General features: G+C 43.1%; 3 protein-coding genes across 4 annotated transcripts in view; 1 reads left to right on the top strand and 2 right to left on the bottom strand.

Moving 5' to 3' along the window:
• Positions 1-485: 485 nt before the first annotated feature.
• LOC123979413 (homeobox protein six1b-like) lies at positions 486-1,274 on the bottom strand. The gene is made up of 2 exons (XM_046063326.1): positions 593-1,274; positions 486-507 (listed from the first exon to the last, which is right to left on the bottom strand). Exons 1-2 carry the CDS (start codon positions 1,150-1,152, stop codon positions 486-488), a joined length of 582 nt encoding a protein of 193 aa, XP_045919282.1. The 5' UTR covers positions 1,153-1,274.
• Positions 1,275-7,584: 6,310 nt separating this feature from the next.
• On the bottom strand, positions 7,585-14,042 carry six4a (SIX homeobox 4a). Of its 2 annotated transcripts, XR_006826963.1 has the most exons (4): positions 13,303-14,042; positions 10,955-11,658; positions 9,116-9,777; positions 7,585-8,826 (listed from the first exon to the last, which is right to left on the bottom strand). XR_006826963.1 is itself a non-coding variant. In XM_046061688.1 (3 exons), exons 1-3 carry the CDS (start codon positions 14,040-14,042, stop codon positions 9,170-9,172), a joined length of 2,052 nt encoding a protein of 683 aa, XP_045917644.1. In that variant the 3' UTR covers positions 7,585-9,169. The 2 variants fall into 2 exon arrangements, 1 of the variants encoding a protein (XP_045917644.1); XM_046061688.1 differs by having other exon boundaries at positions 7,585-9,777.
• Positions 14,043-15,741: 1,699 nt separating this feature from the next.
• Positions 15,742-19,383, top strand: part of mnat1 (MNAT1 component of CDK activating kinase) — a 32,427-nt gene continuing 28,785 nt past the window's right edge. The window contains exon 1 of the mRNA XM_046062074.1: positions 15,742-15,936. Within this exon, the coding sequence (XP_045918030.1) occupies positions 15,848-15,936 (89 nt within the window). The 5' untranslated portion in view covers positions 15,742-15,847. The remainder of the gene's footprint in view (positions 15,937-19,383) is intronic.

The following is a 19,383-nucleotide window of genomic DNA, read 5'->3' as shown; positions in this document are numbered from 1 at the left end:
ATGTTCTAAGAAGTGTCATGTGCGTTATTTTATATTGTGACCCAATTTAACTTTTAACACATATCTCAAAAGTAGTTCTCAAAAAATGTGACCATGTTGCTTTTGTATTTTCCCATGTTATTAAATAACAACAAATAACAACATTCTCTCCATTTCTGAAGCGGGATGTTTTGTAGTTTAGGTTGTAATTCAGGGTAGTACAAGTCAAATGGGACTGCTTTTGTAGAAGAAAGTCCATCATTTGTCAACAACAGGCCTCTGTTTACCCATCATCAGGACGTGACTGATTTGGGGGACTAAACATATCCAGAACGAATAAATAATTTCAAACTAATCTGAAATAAAACGATTCCTGTCAGAAATGCTATTCTATGTATTTCTCTGCTTTGCCAATTCATGTCAGTGGTACTCGTTGGAGCTCTGTGCCTCCTGTGTTTCTGGACTTTAGTTGCTTGTATCCACATTTTTGACTTAGGCTAGGCCTTTTATGTCAAACCTTTATTTGCTCTGGAAACGTGCAAAAAATTATAATAATAATGTAAATGTCTTTAAAAATATCAAGCAGCACCGTGGCTGCGTGAGTGAAACGTACCTCTCTTTAGCCTCTGCGGCTCTGTCTCTCTGCCGTCTGTTTTTGAACCAGTTGCTGACCTGCGTGGTGGTCAGTCCTGTGGCCTCGGCCAGCTCTCTCTTTTCCCGCGGGGACGGGTAAGGGTTGTGTGTGTACCACTCTCTCAGGACGCCCCTGGATTTCTCCTTAAAGCAGTAGCTGGTCTCCTCGCCGTCCCATATCGTGCGGGGCAGCGGGAATTTCCTCCGCACCCGGTACTTCCCTACAGCTCCGAGCGGCCGGCCGCGCAGCTTCTCCGCCTCCACGTAGTGCGCCTTCAGCCAGAGCTGCTGCAGCTTCGGGTGGTTGTGCGGAGAAAACTGGTGGCTTTCCAGAATCTTGTAGAGCTCCCTGAAATTCCCCCGATGAAAGGCCACCACCGCTTTAGCTTTGAGGACGCTTTCGTTCTTGTGGAGGTGGTCACAGGCGGGTAGAGACCACAGGAAGCGGCCGAGCCTCTCTAGGTTCCCTCCCTGCTGCAACACCTCGCAAACGCACGCCACTTGCTCCTGCGTAAACCCGAAGGACGGTAATATAGACATGATGTCCGAGCTCGCTCCTCCGTCCGTCAGAACGTTGGTATCCAACACGGTAGCTGTCGTTAAATTGTTTTTGTGTTTCTTTTAGTTTATTGTCGCGATGCAATCCAGCGCAATCCGTCCGCGCGGCACAGGCCTATAGGCTATCCACTCTACTCCAGCCCCTGATGCGCGCAGCAGATTGGGTTGTTGATTGTTGGGACAATTTGTTCCTGTTGGAGATATGTCAGGCTTAAAGGGAGCCTGTGCGTTTCGGTGATTGGCTCTCCCTCTGCCCTGAACCGTGTACAGCAGAGCAGGACTGAGTTTGCAGCTCCGTTTCCTCCCCAGAGGCAGTGCGTCAGGGGCTGAAATAGGAGCGCTCCCACCTCCCGCCCCCACAGTCCCTCTCCAGATTCAGCTGAGGGAGCAGAGCAGCACCTAAACACTAATCAATTATTACAGACCTCTTAAAAAGCCGTATTAACATGTTCTGAATATACATCTTCTGTAATGGCGGTGACTATATGGGCTTCAAGAGTTCCCATGTGGGCCAAAACCACACACTGCATCCCCCCCATACGATATCAGTAATCACAGTCAGTGGAGGGTAAACCCACAAAAACACAAAGCGTTTCATTTGTGAAGGAAAGTTTAGCCTATCTGCTTTTGAAGGCTGAAACATCTTTGGGACATGTTTAAAATAGGCCACGTGATAAACTGACCGCAGTGGGCAACAGAGCATTTTGACAATTAAAAAACGACTGCATAAAATTTAAAATCGTAATTCATTTTTGTTTTGTTTGTTTGTTTTTTGTTCTTATTCGCCAGCTGGATGTGTATGTATCATCACAGCTAATCACGTTTGACGCCCGCCACCTTAATTACATGCAGATTGAACATTTTGTTGTGCTCCCTTTCATAGTCTATTAATTACTGAAGAATTTTACAAGGTGATGTAATTTAAGAAGTTCCTGTGATAGTTGGGTCCATGCGCGCTCTTACGTACGCCTTTTATATGAGAAACCTCTTCTACCTGCCGCAGGTGTTATGGGACATAGACCACCAGTAGGAACACCGCCAGTTAAGAGAGAGAGAGAGAGAGTCAGAGAGAGAGAGAGAGAGAGAGAGTGTGTGTGTGTGTGTGTGAGAGACAGTGAGTGAGTGAGTGAGAGAGAGAGAGAGAGGGGCTGATATGAAATACCACATGGCCTAAGCTTACTGGACAATCTGACAAACATCTTCAGGATTGGAAATAACAGACAGACACATCGCACAATTTCAGCAGCCTTCACACTTTCACACTTAGTATAACTTGGCAAAATTAATGGCTAAAATAACGCATGCACAGAAAGGCCTCTGTGCTTTCCCATCACGTGTTTTTGAAGAGGTCCTTCCAGCCTCCATCCAACATTTATATTTCAAGGATTAGACGGGCACCGCACTGGCTCCAGTGTTTTCTGAGGGGTGAAACACTAAACCAATCCATTAGTAAATGAGTTCTCTGCGACACTGGTTCTTGGTGGTGCAGTTGTTGGTTTGAGCCATATAGATCAAATTTCTTTATCTGCACCAGAGTCTGAAACTAAACTCCCGCTTCAATATGTTAAGGAACAAGAGTTGACCTAGAAAATAATATCTAACTTAAACAAATTCACACAAAACGTTTTGAGAAGATGATCCCTCTCCAAAAGGATTTTTTTTTTTACCATAAAGATAAAATGCTTTCAATGTTTGTTTTTGTGGCGACAGACAGCTGAAAAAACAGATCTGTTCTGAACAGCTCCACTCTATGTGAAATTTACATTTAACATGCAAGATGTTGTGGACAGGGTTTAGATGTTTTAAAAAAGTTAAAATACAAAAAAGAAATGCATCTTAATATTGGGAATATGGGTAGGCGATTTGTTTAGACGATAAAAAAAATTATAGATGCAATTCAAGCAGAATAGGAGATTAATGACGTCCGGTCTGACCATGGGATTATTATTTTAGGTTGAAAATGCTTGTTATGTATAGTGTAAAATTAAAAAAAACTGCAGTGAAAGCTGTATCATATGTTCAATTTTTGGTATGATTTTGTTGTACTATTTATTCGCGCTAAAGAGCCCATTTCCTCCCGAATTGTATCTCTGTGGTTAACTCATGTATTAATGTGCTGACATTAAAGTGTGACTACAGGAAATATGACATAATTGGCTGAAACACACCTGGAGCCACAGTTATCTGACAATACCTGAGAGGTCTTTGAGTTAATTTCAACAGTTTTATTAACATTTTTAGCTTGCAGGAACACCAGACACAGATCATTTTATAATAATGAATAAAAAAGTAAATTCTTGGACCTTTGCAACGATATGTTACAATTATGTTATAAATTCATAGTTGATTATTAAAAACAGCTGGATTTTCTTGTTTATTCAGGCAGCACTGGCTCAACAAGGTATGCCACATTGCTGGAGATTAAAACGGCACATCTTCTAATGTGAACGTTGAACTGCATTATCTCCAGTGGACACAGAGGCTCTCAGGCCACTTTAGCTCGGGGTCTATAGGGCTGCACTCGGGCTGTGTGTAAAACCTCAGTGCTTCAGTAAATGAGCTGTCTGATGAGCGGCTCTCGGGTTTCTCTAATATCTCTACCACATTGCGCCGCGCCTCCTCCTTTAACCCGAGCAGCCCGGGGGGCGAGATTATTTCAAGATGTGGACTCTCCGCCTCCGCCTCTGCCGCGGCCAGCGCTGGGCTCCTCATACCCCGACAAGTAATGCAATACTTTGGTAGGCTATCACTCGTTACTCCTTTCTAAGTGGGACTTACAGGCAGCAGGGATTCCTTACTCTCGTTACAAACCTTTTCTCTGTGTGTTGCCTGCATGAACCACAACAACTCAGCCAGGGCTCTCCTGGAAGCTCAGGGCTGCTAAATATAGTGGATGTTCCAAGTTTTAGTCATTGCTTTACCGGAAAAACTCAAATGAGTCAGACTGTTTTCACCCCGAGAAAAACAACCTTTTCTTGACATTTCTCATTAATCTGGTTTAATGAGAGCTATAAGTGAAATCGGGAGGTGTGTGGGCCCTTGCTCATGATCCCACCTCGTGATTGCAATTTGGAGGTGAAAACGACAAATTAATTAGAGCAATAGTTGCATCCCAACTTGCGTTGCAACAACCGTGCATTATGGGAAAAGAAATGAAACGTAAAGGCTGCCCTCCAGTCCCGTGGGAGAAAACGCAAGAAATAAAAAGGTCTCAACTCGAAGCACTTCATAAAAATGTCATCATCAAAAAAAAAACCAAAAACGTGTTTCCTATTGGAGGCTTTATTTTTTAGAAAATACGGAGGAAAACTGAAACGATCATTGGCTCACTGAACAGATGGTTTTCACTCCATCTAAATCCAAAGTGCTATTTCAGCTGTATCGACTGGGAACAAAGCCGATACTGTTTAAATTAAGTGAAAAATTTCAGATTTAGTAGCCTACCCAGGGTTTTTGGTAACATCCAACGGTGCCTTCTTAGTGAAAAAACAAACAAACAAAATATATTTTATTTATTTATTAAGGACATCAACAATAACAAAAACAACGGATCGTCTCAACCTCTTAAAGTCAAGCCTGTTTTTCAAAAACACCCGAGGAAAGTCATTTTATTGTGTTTTTTTATTTTCTTACCGACTTAATACAACACAAATATAACAAAAATATTGCAACTGGCTGTTCACATTTGACTAAATTCACATTTATGGGCAACTTAATTAATCTAATCAGTAGCTTTTCATTGGCTTTCGAGTTTCCGGTTAATTTCAGATGTCCTAAATGTGTCTTTAATTAACAGTTAAAGCCGTTTATTCCATGAGGTGGGAAAAAAAGCACTGAACAAAAAAAGGCAGCTCCTTCCCTCAAAACAAAACACAACTGTTGACATGAGTGAGTTAAATGAAATTGGAGCTGCAATTATCAGCTTAACAGAGTTTCCTGTCATGTTGGAAAATTAGACCTGGTACAAGTGCGCTGGGGTTAGCCCCCATCAAAATCATTACGCATTTCCTCAGAGGACCACCTCCACAAATATGCAATTACTGCCAGGCTTTTACAGTGCTCTGCTCTGTAAACACGCCCCGGGCTTATAGATGAAGACATTTGTTTTAGGGAAATTCTTTTTTTTTGTGCTGCAGTAAGTTAACAAACACTATGCGAGCAGACAAACACATAAACAAACAAAGGGAGCGAGTTTTTTAATCGTGGATGTGCTGCTACCATGTGTGCCTGCTGGCAGGGAGGGGGCGCCATGACAATGCTCTCATGCAAGTCACAGTGTGGCTCCTTAGAGGATGAGTCGGTGCGTGTGTTTTGGCAAATGATGAAGTTTGAGAAGGCAGACAGTTGAGCAGCAGCAGGTGTGTGTGTGTGTGTTCAGTGATCTTCGCTCTGCCCCTGTTGCTGGTTTCTCTATTTGGGAAATACCGTTATGGCCACTGTGGTATGGACGTGATGCTGCCTCCCAGCTGCCTGTGTGTGTGTGTGAGAGGGGCACACACACAGGCAGCTGGGAGGCAGCACACACGTACACTTCAAACCATCCTTATAACTTTTCTGTCCTTGTAGTCCTGAACAAACCAGTGAATCATGCTGGTTGCATCTTCCCTTTCCCACACTGGATGATGAAGTGGACATGTGCACATACCATCTACCCTGCCAAGCAACAACTCAATTATTTTAAGTGGTAAGAGAAAAATCTACAAGGGGGTTGAAGATGTTTATTTCCCTTCTAGTTCATAAACACCACCTACTTTCCACAAGCATGGGAGAGCCAGTAGTAGATTTAGTTTCTGCCAGGAGGCAGAACTCCTTGGCCAGTAGTGGTGGGTCTGTGTGAGCAGACTGGTACCCGCTGACCCCTGCCCTCTCATTAGTGGGACGTGGAGCTGTGGAGTACCGTGCTCCCCAGGTCATGTTACATATGGCTTGCAGTCTGCTGCGCCGCATTAAATGTCAGCTTTGAAACCATCTGAAAGATCAGAGGTCAGTGTTTTTAATAAGGCCACAGTTCTCGGGGAGTTCCCTCGTTTTTACTGCACACCCAAGTATGTTTTACGTTGCAAGTTTGAAATCGTGGACAAAAATGATCACCTACTATTTAGATATGGGGATGTCCGGATTTTCACACCTAAAGGAAGCAGTGAACTTTTAAAATCCAGCAACTACCCGTCCCCATTCCCCATGAATACACATCTTCTCTGAGGGAACAATTGTGCTCCTTTCTTTTCTAATTTATAGGCACAATACAAAGGTGGAATTTGGAGTTTTCTGTGGCCCCCTCTCCGTGAGACCCACAGACCACGGGGCTCCTACTGCGAATGGGATATTGTTCTGGGCTCCAACAAAGCTGTTTTCACCCTCTTCAATATTACAGGAGGAGTTACCTGATACCTAACAATCAGCTAATCCACTGCCCATGGCGACGAGGTCACCTGTGCACAGGTAACTTTAGCCCGGTTGCCTGCCTCTCCCTCCCTTTCTCGCTAGTCTCTCACATTTTTTTCTTCTCTCTCTCTGTGCCTCAACAGTGAGCACAGACAAACAGCCTCTGTTTATTTAGGTCATCAGTTAGATCATATATAACTCCTCCAGCTAGGATCCACCTAGAGGACAACTTCTAAAATCCACCACGGACACGCTGTGAATAAAATAAAATCCCCTGCTGTTCATACATTTGTCAAATTCTTAATTCAAATCTTATCTCTCCTTGCTGGTTTGGTCGGGTGCCCCCTGAGTGAACAAGTAATGGGTGGAAAGTCATAAATTTAAGGAAAATCCCCTCAAGCCAGGAGAGGAGTTCAGGCTCTTTGCTGGATAGAGACTCAGTGTCTGTGAGTGACAGCCCCTCAGATTCATTCTTCCACATGTTGAAGTTTGGGGGGGTTTGTTCGGCCTTCGCTCGGGGGAAAAGGCCGTTGGATTGGACTGAGCTGTGGGGAGCTGCAGACCCCCCACCCAAAAGGAGCTTTACCTCTGGAAATCTCATTGCTGTTTATTTGAATTACAGGGGCTGAGATGAGAAAAGGAGGGCTAATGAACTCCAGGTTGTCAGGCATGTGCAAACGATCACTGCAGGTTTGCACAGAGCAGCACCATGCTTGCCTCCCCCCCATCCTCACAGTTTGGCTGCTTGGGACTCTTAAATGTTGGGAAGACATATGCTTTTTGTCTGGCATAAACTTACATTCATAACAGACATGCTGTGTCCCTAAAAAGTTTAAAACCCTCAGAGATCATTCCTCAATTTTATCAGTCATCTTGAGGCTAAATTAGTTAGAAAAAGTTAAAAAATCTGTTTTATGTTTTTATAAATATAAACTTTTATTGCAGTATGGAGATTTAGAAAAATACATTCACATAATTTCAGATAACAAACATATAATTCAAACTAAGATTAAAAAAACCCCAAAACAATTGACCATCTGTTTTACTATTTGCCCACGACTCATTTTTGGTATATGACATTAAAGCACTGACAAAACTTCTACTGAAATGTCCATTCAAATTAATGGGATTATGTCATAAATCCTGACAAAGAAAAGTACAACTAGTCCACTTGTATGAAGACGTGTGATGCACTGAATGATGTGCATGGTGTGAGTTGGCTGCGAGGCTGAAATGTGCTATTATGGTCATGTATGACAGCGAGGAATTAGGCTCCTGTTTTGAAAAGCACCCGGACACACTTGACAAATGGGCTCCACATTCCCTGGTCTTTCCCTCAACTGACACCCAGCAAATGTGCCAGTACAAGCAGCGGCGGTAATTCTCTGAAGCTGCAATGTCACTGCCTGCACACCAACGCAAGCGCTATCACTGCGCTTCAGTGTTATTAACAAAACAAAAGCAAAAGGCACTAGAGTCCAAAACATTATGACGCCATGCAAAGAGAAATTATTACAATCCCTTTATAGAAAAATATCATTCATGATTACTGACATTTGGAGAGACACGTCAAAATGAAACAGGATATAGTATAGCATCGTCACATCTAGTTAACATACTATGACTTGCAGTATTATAAACAACACATGATGAACAAACACGTGAACCCGACAGCGTGATCTTTTGAACATCATTCAGGTCTTGGACTCGTAGATCGATGATGAGGCTTGAAATATGAGTCATTGCTGAAATCGTGTGCATTTGTTCAGGTGTTGTCGCACATGACAAACCCTGCAACATGAAGGCTGTTTGAAAAGTGTGCATTGTAATGTCATTATGGTAGTGCAAATGCCAAAACAGACCAATGCCAGTTGTTTGTAAGTAGCAGAAAGGCACATTCGTCTTAACTCTAGTCCCTGTCCCCAACACTCCTAGTTTATTTGGTATGTAATAAAGCACAAAAGCAGTGACTTGAGAGGCATTCAGAGGATTTAAGGTGATAACTGAAGGACACTTTTTCCTATATCAGCAGCTTTGTGTGTTTAATCGCCTATTCTTTGTTTGTATGCACAGTCCTTTTGTAAAGCTGTCGCTCTTTCACTGACCATTTTCACAGAGGCTCTCTCCCCTCTTCCCCCTTCTGAATGACCTTTTTGGTTTGACCCAGATGACGCATTTAGTTTGGAGGAACATCCCGGTCACATGACTCGAGGCATTCCAGCACCTGCTTCTGCGGATCAAATCCACTCAACAGGAAGTAGCAGGTGTTGTCTATAAAAATGCACATTTAAACACGGCTCAAGCGCATACAGCAACTTCTTCTGTGAGCATGTAACAGTTGTAATGTTCCTTCTTACAAACGGGGCTTTTAAAACATGTCAGACTTTTTTTTTTTACTTTCATGATAAACTTATCATGCCCACCCACAGGGCACCTATCTGACTAGAGTGCATTGTAAAAGTCAAATGAACACAAATAATTTAACATTTAAAGGAAATTAATGGTAGAAAAACAAAAAACAAAAACACACACACGCGCACACAAAAGTAAAAAGATTCACCATATGACTGCTTGGGGTGGACATGAGTGCTTCTGCGAGGAGAGAGGTTTGAGGTTAAAGGTCAGCCATGTCCTCCTCCATCTGCACTGTCTGTAGTTTGGCTAGCTCCTTCCCCTCCACGGCCTCCATCTCCCCACACATCACCCGCACCATCTCGTTCACGCCTCTTGAGGCTGAGCCGTCCACTTTGTTCTCTGAAAGGTTCATGTAGTTGGTGTTCATACCGGAGCCCATCAGGTGTGACGACCCCCGGACCTCGTGGCCCCCGAGATACTCTGTGGGCTGGAGGTGGTGGCTACTGGGGTCCGTTTGGGCCATCAGGGGCGTGCTGACAGTGAGGGTTGTGTAGACCTCTGGTTCAGGGCTGGACGAGCTGATGACGGGGACCTCGGTAGTGGAGGCGGGACCTTGGCTGGAAGGGACCTCTTCTGAGTTGGGGGTGGTGTAGCTGAGCTGGCCGCTGGAGTCCAGGTGGAGCCCGTGGTGGAACGAGGAGTAGACGCCTCCCTCCAGAGGCTCCTTCTTGATGGATGGCTGGCTGGCATTGCTCATGTTGTAGAGGATTGTGCTGTGGTGCAGGGACGTCATGGTCAGCTTGTCCTGCTGCTGGAACGATTCGTCACTGGAGGAACTCACTGCTACATTGTTCAAAGGCATGGTACCTGTGGTAATATAACAATGCATCAATACAGTATCTCCACCTCTATCAATTTGACTACAGTAGATTCCATTCCCACTGCTGGATCCCCTTCTCATTCCCCACAGTTTCTCTTACAGCAGGCCTTGGCCCCAAAATTGCTGTTGCGTGTCTCACACACTCTGTGCTCTTTAAGCCCGACCCTGCAGTGCCCCATAGGACCAGTGCAAAAGCCTACCAGGACTCAACAGCAAGCTGCAATTTTCTGTTTTTCGTTATTATTCACCCTGCTGGAGATTCTCTGCTTTATGTCTAAGTAAGTGCTGTAAAGGCTTACTCCCTGTTAGTGTGTTTCATGGCCTCGGATTGTCTGAAACATATTTCTCTTCCTCCCTGCTCTGCAGATAAAGAGTGCAGTGATGATGAGTGATGGTGACTTCAGAACTTGTTTTTATTCATCTCTGGGGTTTTCAAAGGACCACCTCTTCTGTGTGTGTGTGCGTGTGTGTGTGTGTGTGTGTGTGTGGCCCTTCCCTGTTTCTCCTGCTCTGTGTTATGTGTAGTATCAGCCCTTTGGGCTATGGCCCAAACACCGACAAGCCAAGAATAAAGCAGCTCAGATATAGTGGGTGGAAGTAGTAGAGAGACCTGTTGACAAACCACCACGGACGTGTAGCATTGCACTAGAACATTTAAGGAGGGCAGAGAGCACCAGTGATTGGTTACCAGTATAGAAGATATAAGTAGCCTAAATAACATTGTTATTTTTTATATAAGAGTTGAGTAGATGATGCCTGGATTTTGATTATTCTAATACAGTGATGGACCTTGCATTTGTCTGTTCCTGGTCTCTATGCTTCATTACATAACAGCATTATAGCAAAGTGATTAACTTTAATGAATTTACTTGACTGCTTAAAAAGGGTAGAATGAACAGTGAATGCCTCTAAATCCTTAACTATTATATCCCCATTACTAGCCAATATCCCCTAAGCCTAATTAAGGTGAAATTCTGTAAGTTCAATTAGTCATAATCAAATTGTCACATTATTAATAAATACTAAATATTAATATTTTGTCCTTGTTGCCCGTTTCTGCCTCAGTATCTAAATATAACTGCCAAGTATACATACATAACAAGGTTATTACAACCAAACAAGTACAAATTAAGTTTAAATAATTGTATAGTTTCCTAAACCCACCTTGTTGTGTGATTGTTGAGGAAGATGAGGCAGAAGAGAGCTGCAGTGGAGGAAGACCAACGTCGCTGTTGAGTAATGAGCTGCCATCGCTGTCAGAGACTCCGCTTGGTACCTGGATCAGACTGTAGCCACCCAGCTGCAGCGCACCTGATGAGGAGCTGAACGTGAGCACAGAGGAGCCTCCATTCTGGGCAGCCATGGTGTGAATCCCCTCCAGCTTCACCTCTGCTCCGTTCGCACAGCCTGAGTAGGAGGCGTACTGCAGGGTCGAGTCCTCAGCAGAACTGCCCAGTCCCTTCTCCTGGCCTGTCTGCATCTGCATGTCCACTCCAGAGCCCCCGAGCAGCACTCCTCCAGACGACCTCAGAGGGTTAAAGGCCAAGGGCTGGATTCCCAAATTGAGCCCGTTGAAGAGGATGTTCCCAGGTGTGTGGAGGTAAGACGAGCCACCATTGTGAAACACTGTGGAGGAGTGGTTACTGGCCACTAGACCTCCGTTGTAGAGACCGCCAGTGCTGGATCCAGGGGGCAGTTTGATGTCCCCGATCTGTTGGATGACCACCCCACTGTCCAGAGGCCCTGTTTGAATGGGAAGGGTCCCATGGGTGATCACTCCATCTGAGGAGTTAGAGAGGGGACGGGGAGACAACTCCTCCTGGCCTTTGCTGGACTCATCCTCTGTGCTGTGGTTTCCATCAGATTCACTGTGGAAGAAAAGAAAATATGACAAATGTAAACCAAAAAAGGAATTAAAAAGCTGAAATTAAGCGACTTTTTGAATTCATAAAAATAAGATTGGAAAATGTGTATGATCCTGATACATATGAAGTATTTTTCTCCCATGTGTAGCCTACTACACAAATAGGACACACTCTAAAGCCCTATTACAATATCAATTAAATAATATACAATGTAATATATTGGCATTTATTTCCTTTCCACCCACATTTGCCCTCACTAAAGAAAGAGCAGGCAGAGTCACGTTTGTTGCTGTGTTATTACACAGCTTTCAAGCGCAGGCTGTGTCTGTGAATGTATAGCCCTCTCCTACCTCATGGAGAGCTGCAATGGCAACAACAAACCAAAGTCAACAACCATGCAACCATTTGGCGCAATAAATTCTGGTGTGACAAAATGCCAGTACTGGTGGTGTGAGAAAACAAATGGCTGAGAGTATTTAAGCATTTCTCCCTTCCTTAAATAGTGTCACTTAAATTCCCAATTTTTCTGTTTCCACTATGTTTTAAAAAACAATATAGACGAAGTCAAAACAGCTTATTAATAAACTACTCTTTTTAAAGACTGATTCAAACAGCTGCACCTCCTCCAGCACACACACACACAGTAAAATGTCTCACCCCCACTTCCAGGAAAAGATAGAGACCAGTTGCTTCAAATAGGCCTATATTACGATTTGTTCAAAATATCCACATAAAACGTTGTTTCTGAATAATTTAGGTAGCAACTTAAAGGTAATATATATGCCTAATTGTGTTGTGTGTGTGTGTGTGTGTGTGTGTGTGTGTGTGTGTGTGTGTGTGAGAGAGAGAGAGAGAGAGAGAGAGAGTGGTCACCTCCACCAGGTGTGTGTCAGCTTTGTTCAAAAAGACAGAAACATGAAAGAAGGTGTATTTCTGTCTGTTTGTGTGGGGGATTATGAAATGAAACGCGGTAGCTGTTGGAGGCTCTGAGATCCTTTTTGGTCTGAGAGGACTGTGTGCGTGTGTGTGTATGTGGGGGGGGGGGGAGTTAACGAAAATGATGTATGTGCTGGGCTGGGAACACGTGCGCGCGCTAGTGTGTTTGCGCGTGTTCACCCCTGAGTTCGTGCGCACACAAACACGCACGCACACCACAAAGTGAGAGGAAGAAATTAAAAAAATAATAACTTTTCAAGTTACCTTGTTAATTGTTTCATCAAAGTGGAGCGTGCCTTACTATGTTGTTTTGTGGCTTATAGTTTCCATGCCCCTTAGCACCAACACACTTGAAACCGGATCTGAATGGCGACCGCTTCATATTTCAAAACATTAAAAGCGTGCTCCAAACCCTTTTACGCACAATTTCCCCCCTTAATTATCAACAGTTAATGGTTCACATTGTCAAATCTAATAAACGAGGCCGACGGTAGATTATGAAATACACTGAGCAGTGTCAGTCAGTGACTTGAGTGTTAATGGCTGCAAACTACAGGCGCCCTTCCTCGGAATAAGCTTCCAAATACTTTGTTAAAATTAGCCTGCGTCTATTTTGATGCGCCTTTTACGCACAGAACATTTAAGAAACATTTTAATAATTTGGCTGAAAGACTTATGTGATTATGTGGCTTGTTCCTTTTGTTGCCTCACCTTTTTGATTGTGCCTCGGACGGGTTTCTATCTCTCTGTCTCCTGTTTTTGAACCAGTTGCTGACCTGGGTCAAGGAGAGTCCTGTAATCTTGGCGAGATTTCGCTTCTCGGTAGGAGAGGGGTACCTATTCTGATTATACAGATCCTTCAGCGCGTTTCGGGACCTCTCCTTGAAACAATACACAGTCTCCTCGCCGTCCCAGATAGTCCTGGGGAGAGGGTACTTTCTCCGGATCCGGTACTTGTCCACGGCGCCTAGGGGTCTCCCCCGCGCCTTCTCCGCCTCGGTGTACCGGGCCTTGTACCAGAGCTCTTGCAGAAAGGTGTGGTTGGACGGGCTGAAGCTGTGGTTCTCCAGAATACTGTACAGCTCCTGATACCGAGCCTGGTGGAAAGCAACGAGAGCTTGGGCTTTCAGGATGCTTTCGTTGCCGCGTAGCAGGTCACTCTGTGGCAGGGACCACAGGAACCTGGCCAGCCGGTCCACATTGCCTCCCTGCTGCAAAGCCTCGCAGACACACGCCACTTGCTCCGGGGAGAAAGCCAGAGAGGAAGCGGCGCTCACCAACAGCTCCGTGCGCACCGCGTCCGTGTTGGGAGTCGTGCGCTCCATGGACAACTCCGCCGCGTCCAGCGCCACAAGCTTGATGCACTCCCGCGTATCCACCTCCTTCACATTTTCCCTCTTGATGTCGATGATGTTTGCTGTTGTGACTTCTCCGGCAGAAGAAGAAGACATTTTTTTGTTCAAGCCTTCCCTGGCAAAGTCACTCCTCCCAGTTCGATCAGGTTACCTCCTCGCCATGCGAATGCGATCGGATATCTGACAGCAGCTGTAAGTAGATATCTCTCTCCCCTTTCCCTCCCAACGTGACTTTTACTCTGTGGGGACTGGAGCTGGAAGGAGACACACTGGGGTCTATCGGCAGGAGAGCCACGCTATTGGCCGCCGAGGGCCCCATAAGGGAGGAGCAAGCAGGACTCGAGGCACGAATGTTTGGTTTCCAGCTGTCAGTCAAATAACTTGTAGGCTGTATTCCCGCAGCTCACCTGTGCAAGGTGAGTGCTTTTGGGATCGTGGGAACGGGATATCCGTATTGTCAGGAGCTGACTTAGCTTTATGTGGAAACATAAAAGCATTTTTATTCCCAGAGGTTTGGACACATCCAAGGGGAAAACAGGCTACTCATGGGACTACTGGCTACTAATCATTGTTATAGAATGATTTTGACAATCTTTAATGAACTCACAAAACGCTGAATAACATGAGACCGGATTTGTCGGATATGCTCCACTCCAAAAGGCACGTTGCACTCCCCTCTTTAGTTTATATTATATTTTACAAATATTCCATTTTCAGTTTTCGTCGATATTTCACTGTCAAATCCCACATCTGTTAGATCCAACCCCTTACAGCAATATTTGTACAAATTGGAATTTGTGCTAATTTGTCTGTCACAAGCCACATTGGATGAAGTCACAACACATAAAGATCACAATAAGCAATGTCAGCTCAAGTCCATACATATAAACATAGGCTATTACTTAATGACTGCATGAATGCGAATTCAAACCATTTACTCAATGCCAGTAAGTATGTATGCTGTGATATTTCTGTACAGTTCTGCACATAAGTCTGTAAAAGGATATATTTGTATTATTTGCATTATATTAATCCTGTCAAAACTTAACTTGAAAACTTAGCTAAGCTAACTTAACTAAGTTTGTATATTGTTTGAGTTTGAGCAAATTATAATTGTCTAATGTGGCAATGCAGTCTAACTTTGTGGACCACCTTTGTCTGCAATAGCTGACATATAGGCCTACATAGTCAATAAATATCATTAGCCTATATGAATAGATATATAATAAATCCATACAACATTGTGTGCTTTTCATAATTGTGATACATGTTTTCAGAGCTATAGCCCTTGAAAAGACTGGATTTAAATGTAGACCAACCTGTCCTGAAGGTAGTGCTACTGTTATAATACACATTTTTTTTCTTTTTTCATTACACATTGTTCATTTAAGATAATTGGCTAAATCACACGATATGCCCTTGGTGAACCACTTCCCCCAGTTACACATTCATCTAGAAACTGTATGATATCAGAAGCCCTGCGAACAACATCTGGGGATATTTTTTGGTTTTAAGTTCAGGCTTACATTAGATCATGGAATATATGGGAGTAATCTGTAGGGTGCTGCACAGAGGAGACAGTGGAAACCTATAGTCAAAACAGCCATTTTAAACATTCTATCTAAATGCAACTTTTGTGTGAGTGAGTGAAAATCAACCACTCAGCTTTTTTCATCTCAGACCACCTGAGACTCCCCAGGGACCCCTGGATGTGCCAGCACCACAATGTGACCACCACTGCTGTAGAGGTGATCATTAAATAGGAACAGCTCTTATTAGTGGCGTTTCCCGTCGGACCGCACTCTGTGTAACACAGCAGTTTGCCGCTGGGAAAGTGACAGGAGAGCTGCTAGTTGTTGACGTTTTTCTCAAGCTTCTTACTTTGTGCCGCACAGACAGAAATGGACGACCAGGGGTGTCCGAGATGCAAAACAACCAAATACAGGAACCCGTCGCTGAAACTGATGGTGAACGTCTGCGGCCACACGCTGTGAGTATTTACATCTCACAGCTAAAAAAAAATGAGCAGAGTGAAGCTTATCAACACAAGAAACCCCTATCTTACTATTTTAAAACTATTTACAGCTGTGTTGAGCTTCATATCGTCTCTGAAACCTTAATTTTGTGACGTTAAAACTGACGTTGACGTTGGAAAGTATTTGAGCTTCACGAGCTGTAACGTTACTCTCTGATGTTGTGATAACGGAATATGAAATAATTTGACTTCCTGTCGTTTTAAACTCCACACACTTATTGCTAATATAATATTAATACTGTTAACTATGACCACCTCTTAGGAAGATTAAAAATAGCCCCAACAGGCGAGTTGACTCAGTTTATAGGTGGGTTTTTGCTGAATTACTGTCAATGCTGGACATTGTTAATAATAAACGTGGCGGGCAGTTATCCCCTAATGACACTTTTTGCACCTGACCTGCACTGACTATTTGTACTCCTCTTTAAGAAGGTCTTCAAAGAGATGCTAGCTCCTCAATCACGCAGAGCTTGTTACACTACACTGGCGAAGGAGCGGTTAATCATTTTAAATAGGACATTATATTGGAAGTACAAAAGGTTCAGGATGGCAGAGAGAAGAGTGATTGATGGTGAGGTGTATAAACATTGTGTGCAAGACGTTTGAACCACATAATAAGTACAAGGTGCAAGAAATGGCTGGTTTATAGGAACAAATACAGTCTTATCTACACTAGGGCTGCAGTGCGTAATAACAGTATGACTAATATATGTTTTAGTGCTAAACTGATGACTCTTCTTTCTAAAACTGTTTTTTATGTTTTCTACTATAGCTACAAGCAGAGACAGAAATCACTCACAGACTGGAAAATGCAACATAACCATTTCCACATTCATACATAAACATAATCATTCCTTCATATAAACTTCCCTTCATATACTGGTTTTTACTTACTTAACTACTTGCACTGTCATCTGCCTGGTTTGGTAGATCAGTTCCAGCAGGTCCTGGTGGGATTTTTAATTTTGCATAAAACAGAAAACATAAATGCCCATCACAAGTTACCAGAATCTAATGTATTATTACATAATATAAAAAAAAAAAACTAAATTGAATTTGAGGTAAATTTAATTTACAGTAACATAAATGTAAGCAAGTCTTTGCTTTTGTCAAACTGTAACTGTATTTCTAGTAAACAATCACTTATCTGAAGTGGAATCAGTTTGTTTTGAATGACTTGACTGATTAATAAACTAATTGTCCTTGCACTAGTCTACGCTATTTATGATTCCACTAGGGTTTTGATTTTGCGTTACCCTTATATCAGTAAACCTGTTTGCTGTGCATTTTCCAATATTTAACCTTGTCATCGGCTTAAAAATGCTGGGCATTTAAATGAAGGGGACACGTTCTCCTTCGTTCAACATCAAGCAGTGATGGTGGTAGTCTGATGAGAGCGTCTTTTTCCGACCCTGTCTGTTTATTGACCGTACCATCAGGAAGTGGCCGTGCTTTGTCATCAGGTCAGCAAGCTCATAACTCACCGCCACTGTCTAGATGCAGGGCTACACACAGAAAATTAAAATGATTCTGCAATGAAGCAATTTGGAGGGATGTCCTAGCCCAGGTCACCTTGGAGTTGTTCCTCAGAGCCGGTGCGACGGTGAATTAATGCACCACTGTACTCTCAAACTGTATTAGTATTTTCATCACTGATGTCATTCGGCTTTTTGTTTACAGCTAGGCTTCCTCAAGAGCTGATAGATACAGAGGTCTGTACTGTAGCGTGAACAGTGTTTCAATTTCACAGTTACTGATTTTGCATTTGGCATAATCAACAACTCAATGCAGTAAAAGTGAATAAAAAAACAAAGGGAATTGTGAAAAGTATGAAAAAAGGCAAATGTGTGCATTGTAGTATGTCTGTGTTTTCTTAAATCCACCAACTAACACAGAAACAATTATAAAGATGCATGATAAACCAAGTGCAGTTGTTGGTTTCTGCCTAACTCTGCAGAGTGAAATATTCATGGAGGCAGAAAAGTCGCAGACTAGAATCTCTCCCTTTAGTGCCGTAGAATATGTTATTACCATTTCTTAAGTAAAATCTGACATAATGACTTTTACCATCTGGGAGGTCAATGCTAGCCATCCTATCAATTTACAGTATTTGTGTTTGGGGCTTGTTTAATTGATGTTGAACTTTATGCTGAAGCAATTAGTTGAATTAAAAAAAAATGAATCGACAAAATTTTTGATAATCAAGCAAAGATGCAAAACATTCCTTGGATTCAGCCCAAATGTGAGAGTTTGCTACTTTTCCTGGTTTTAAAATAACCACAAAATACATAGATTTGAGGGTTTATTTTTGGCTAGGTTGGACAAAACAAGCAATTTGAAGAGGTTACCTCAGGCTCTGGAAAACTGCTTTGGGTATTTCTTCCCTATTTTGTGAATATGGGCTAAATGACTGCTACACATCATCCTTAAAAACCAAAGCCATGTTGCTCTACACTACACGTCATTCATTTAAATAACTTTTAGCCTCTCTCGACTGTGGCCCTGAGTGGACATTCCAGACTGCAATACAATGCAGTATTGAGCTTCTCCACCTCCTAGCATACATCTAAATTTAAACCCCGCCACAGCACATTTTGTATCCCTGTCACTGGGGGCATTTGATGTGTGTTATTTATTACCTTTGCACAATGACACCGGGGCTATGTCCTTTGGCATTTGGCGCTGGGCACAGGCGAGCACAAACGACAGGAGCTTAGGCATACAGTGGGGATTAGAGGGCTCCACCCTCTAAAGTAAGGTTGACAGGATAGACACACCTCATTAAGTAGAGCCTGATTTCTGATTTGTGTGGCATCCAGTGTTGCAGAAGTAAAAGCTCTGTTCAGTTTCTCCAAAGATGCAAGGAAAAGTATGAAATACACATGTTAGTTTAGCATAAAGACAGAAAGCTGAAGGAAGCAGCTTGGTTGAAATGTTTAAAAATGTTATAAAAATCTCCCTACCAGCACCTCTAACCTGCTTTGGAACCACAACTTGTATAAATTTTTTTAGAACATCAATTAATGAGCTTTAGAGGAGCTAGTAGGCAGATTTTTGTAACCTTTGGACAGGGTCAGGCTAGCTGTTTTCCCTTGTCTTCAGTCTTCATGCCAAGCTAAGCTAAACGCCCTCTGGCTGTAGCTTTATAGTTAACTGACAGTCTTCAGTGATATCGATCTTCTCTTCTAGTCTTGGCACGAATGCTTATATTTACCAAAATGTCGAACTATTTATTCAAGCGAAAAGTCAACTCCAGGTTTCATGGGACATTGCTGTTAAAGAAAGCCAATTAGCAAGCTTAAAATGTTGTTGCCTTTCCTGCTAAAAGCGAGCCTAACATCAGCCTCAGGGTTAGCTTTAGCTCCACTTGCTTTTGGTTCTCACTGTACGGCATTTCTACAT

The sequence above is a fragment of the Micropterus dolomieu genome, linkage group LG11, assembly GCF_021292245.1.
Source record: "Micropterus dolomieu isolate WLL.071019.BEF.003 ecotype Adirondacks linkage group LG11, ASM2129224v1, whole genome shotgun sequence".
NCBI lineage: Eukaryota > Metazoa > Chordata > Actinopteri > Centrarchiformes > Centrarchidae > Micropterus > Micropterus dolomieu.
This window is presented reverse-complemented; position numbering and strand designations above follow the sequence as displayed.

Excerpts from the sequence above, each read along its gene's own strand:
- LOC123979413 (XM_046063326.1), bottom strand. The coding sequence starts at position 1,152 with ATGTCTATATTACCGTCCTTCGGGTTTACGCAGGAGCAAGTGGCGTGC. Across the intron at positions 508-592 it reads GCCGCAGAGGCTAAAGAGAG|AGCAAATAAAGGTTTGACAT; the intron begins GTACGTTTCACT and ends GCACGTTTCCAG.
- six4a (XM_046061688.1), bottom strand. The coding sequence starts at position 14,042 with ATGTCTTCTTCTTCTGCCGGAGAAGTCACAACAGCAAACATCATCGAC. Across the intron at positions 11,659-13,302 it reads TCCGAGGCACAATCAAAAAG|TGAATCTGATGGAAACCACA; the intron begins GTGAGGCAACAA and ends TTTCTTCCACAG. Across the intron at positions 9,778-10,954 it reads CTCAACAATCACACAACAAG|GTACCATGCCTTTGAACAAT; the intron begins GTGGGTTTAGGA and ends ATATTACCACAG.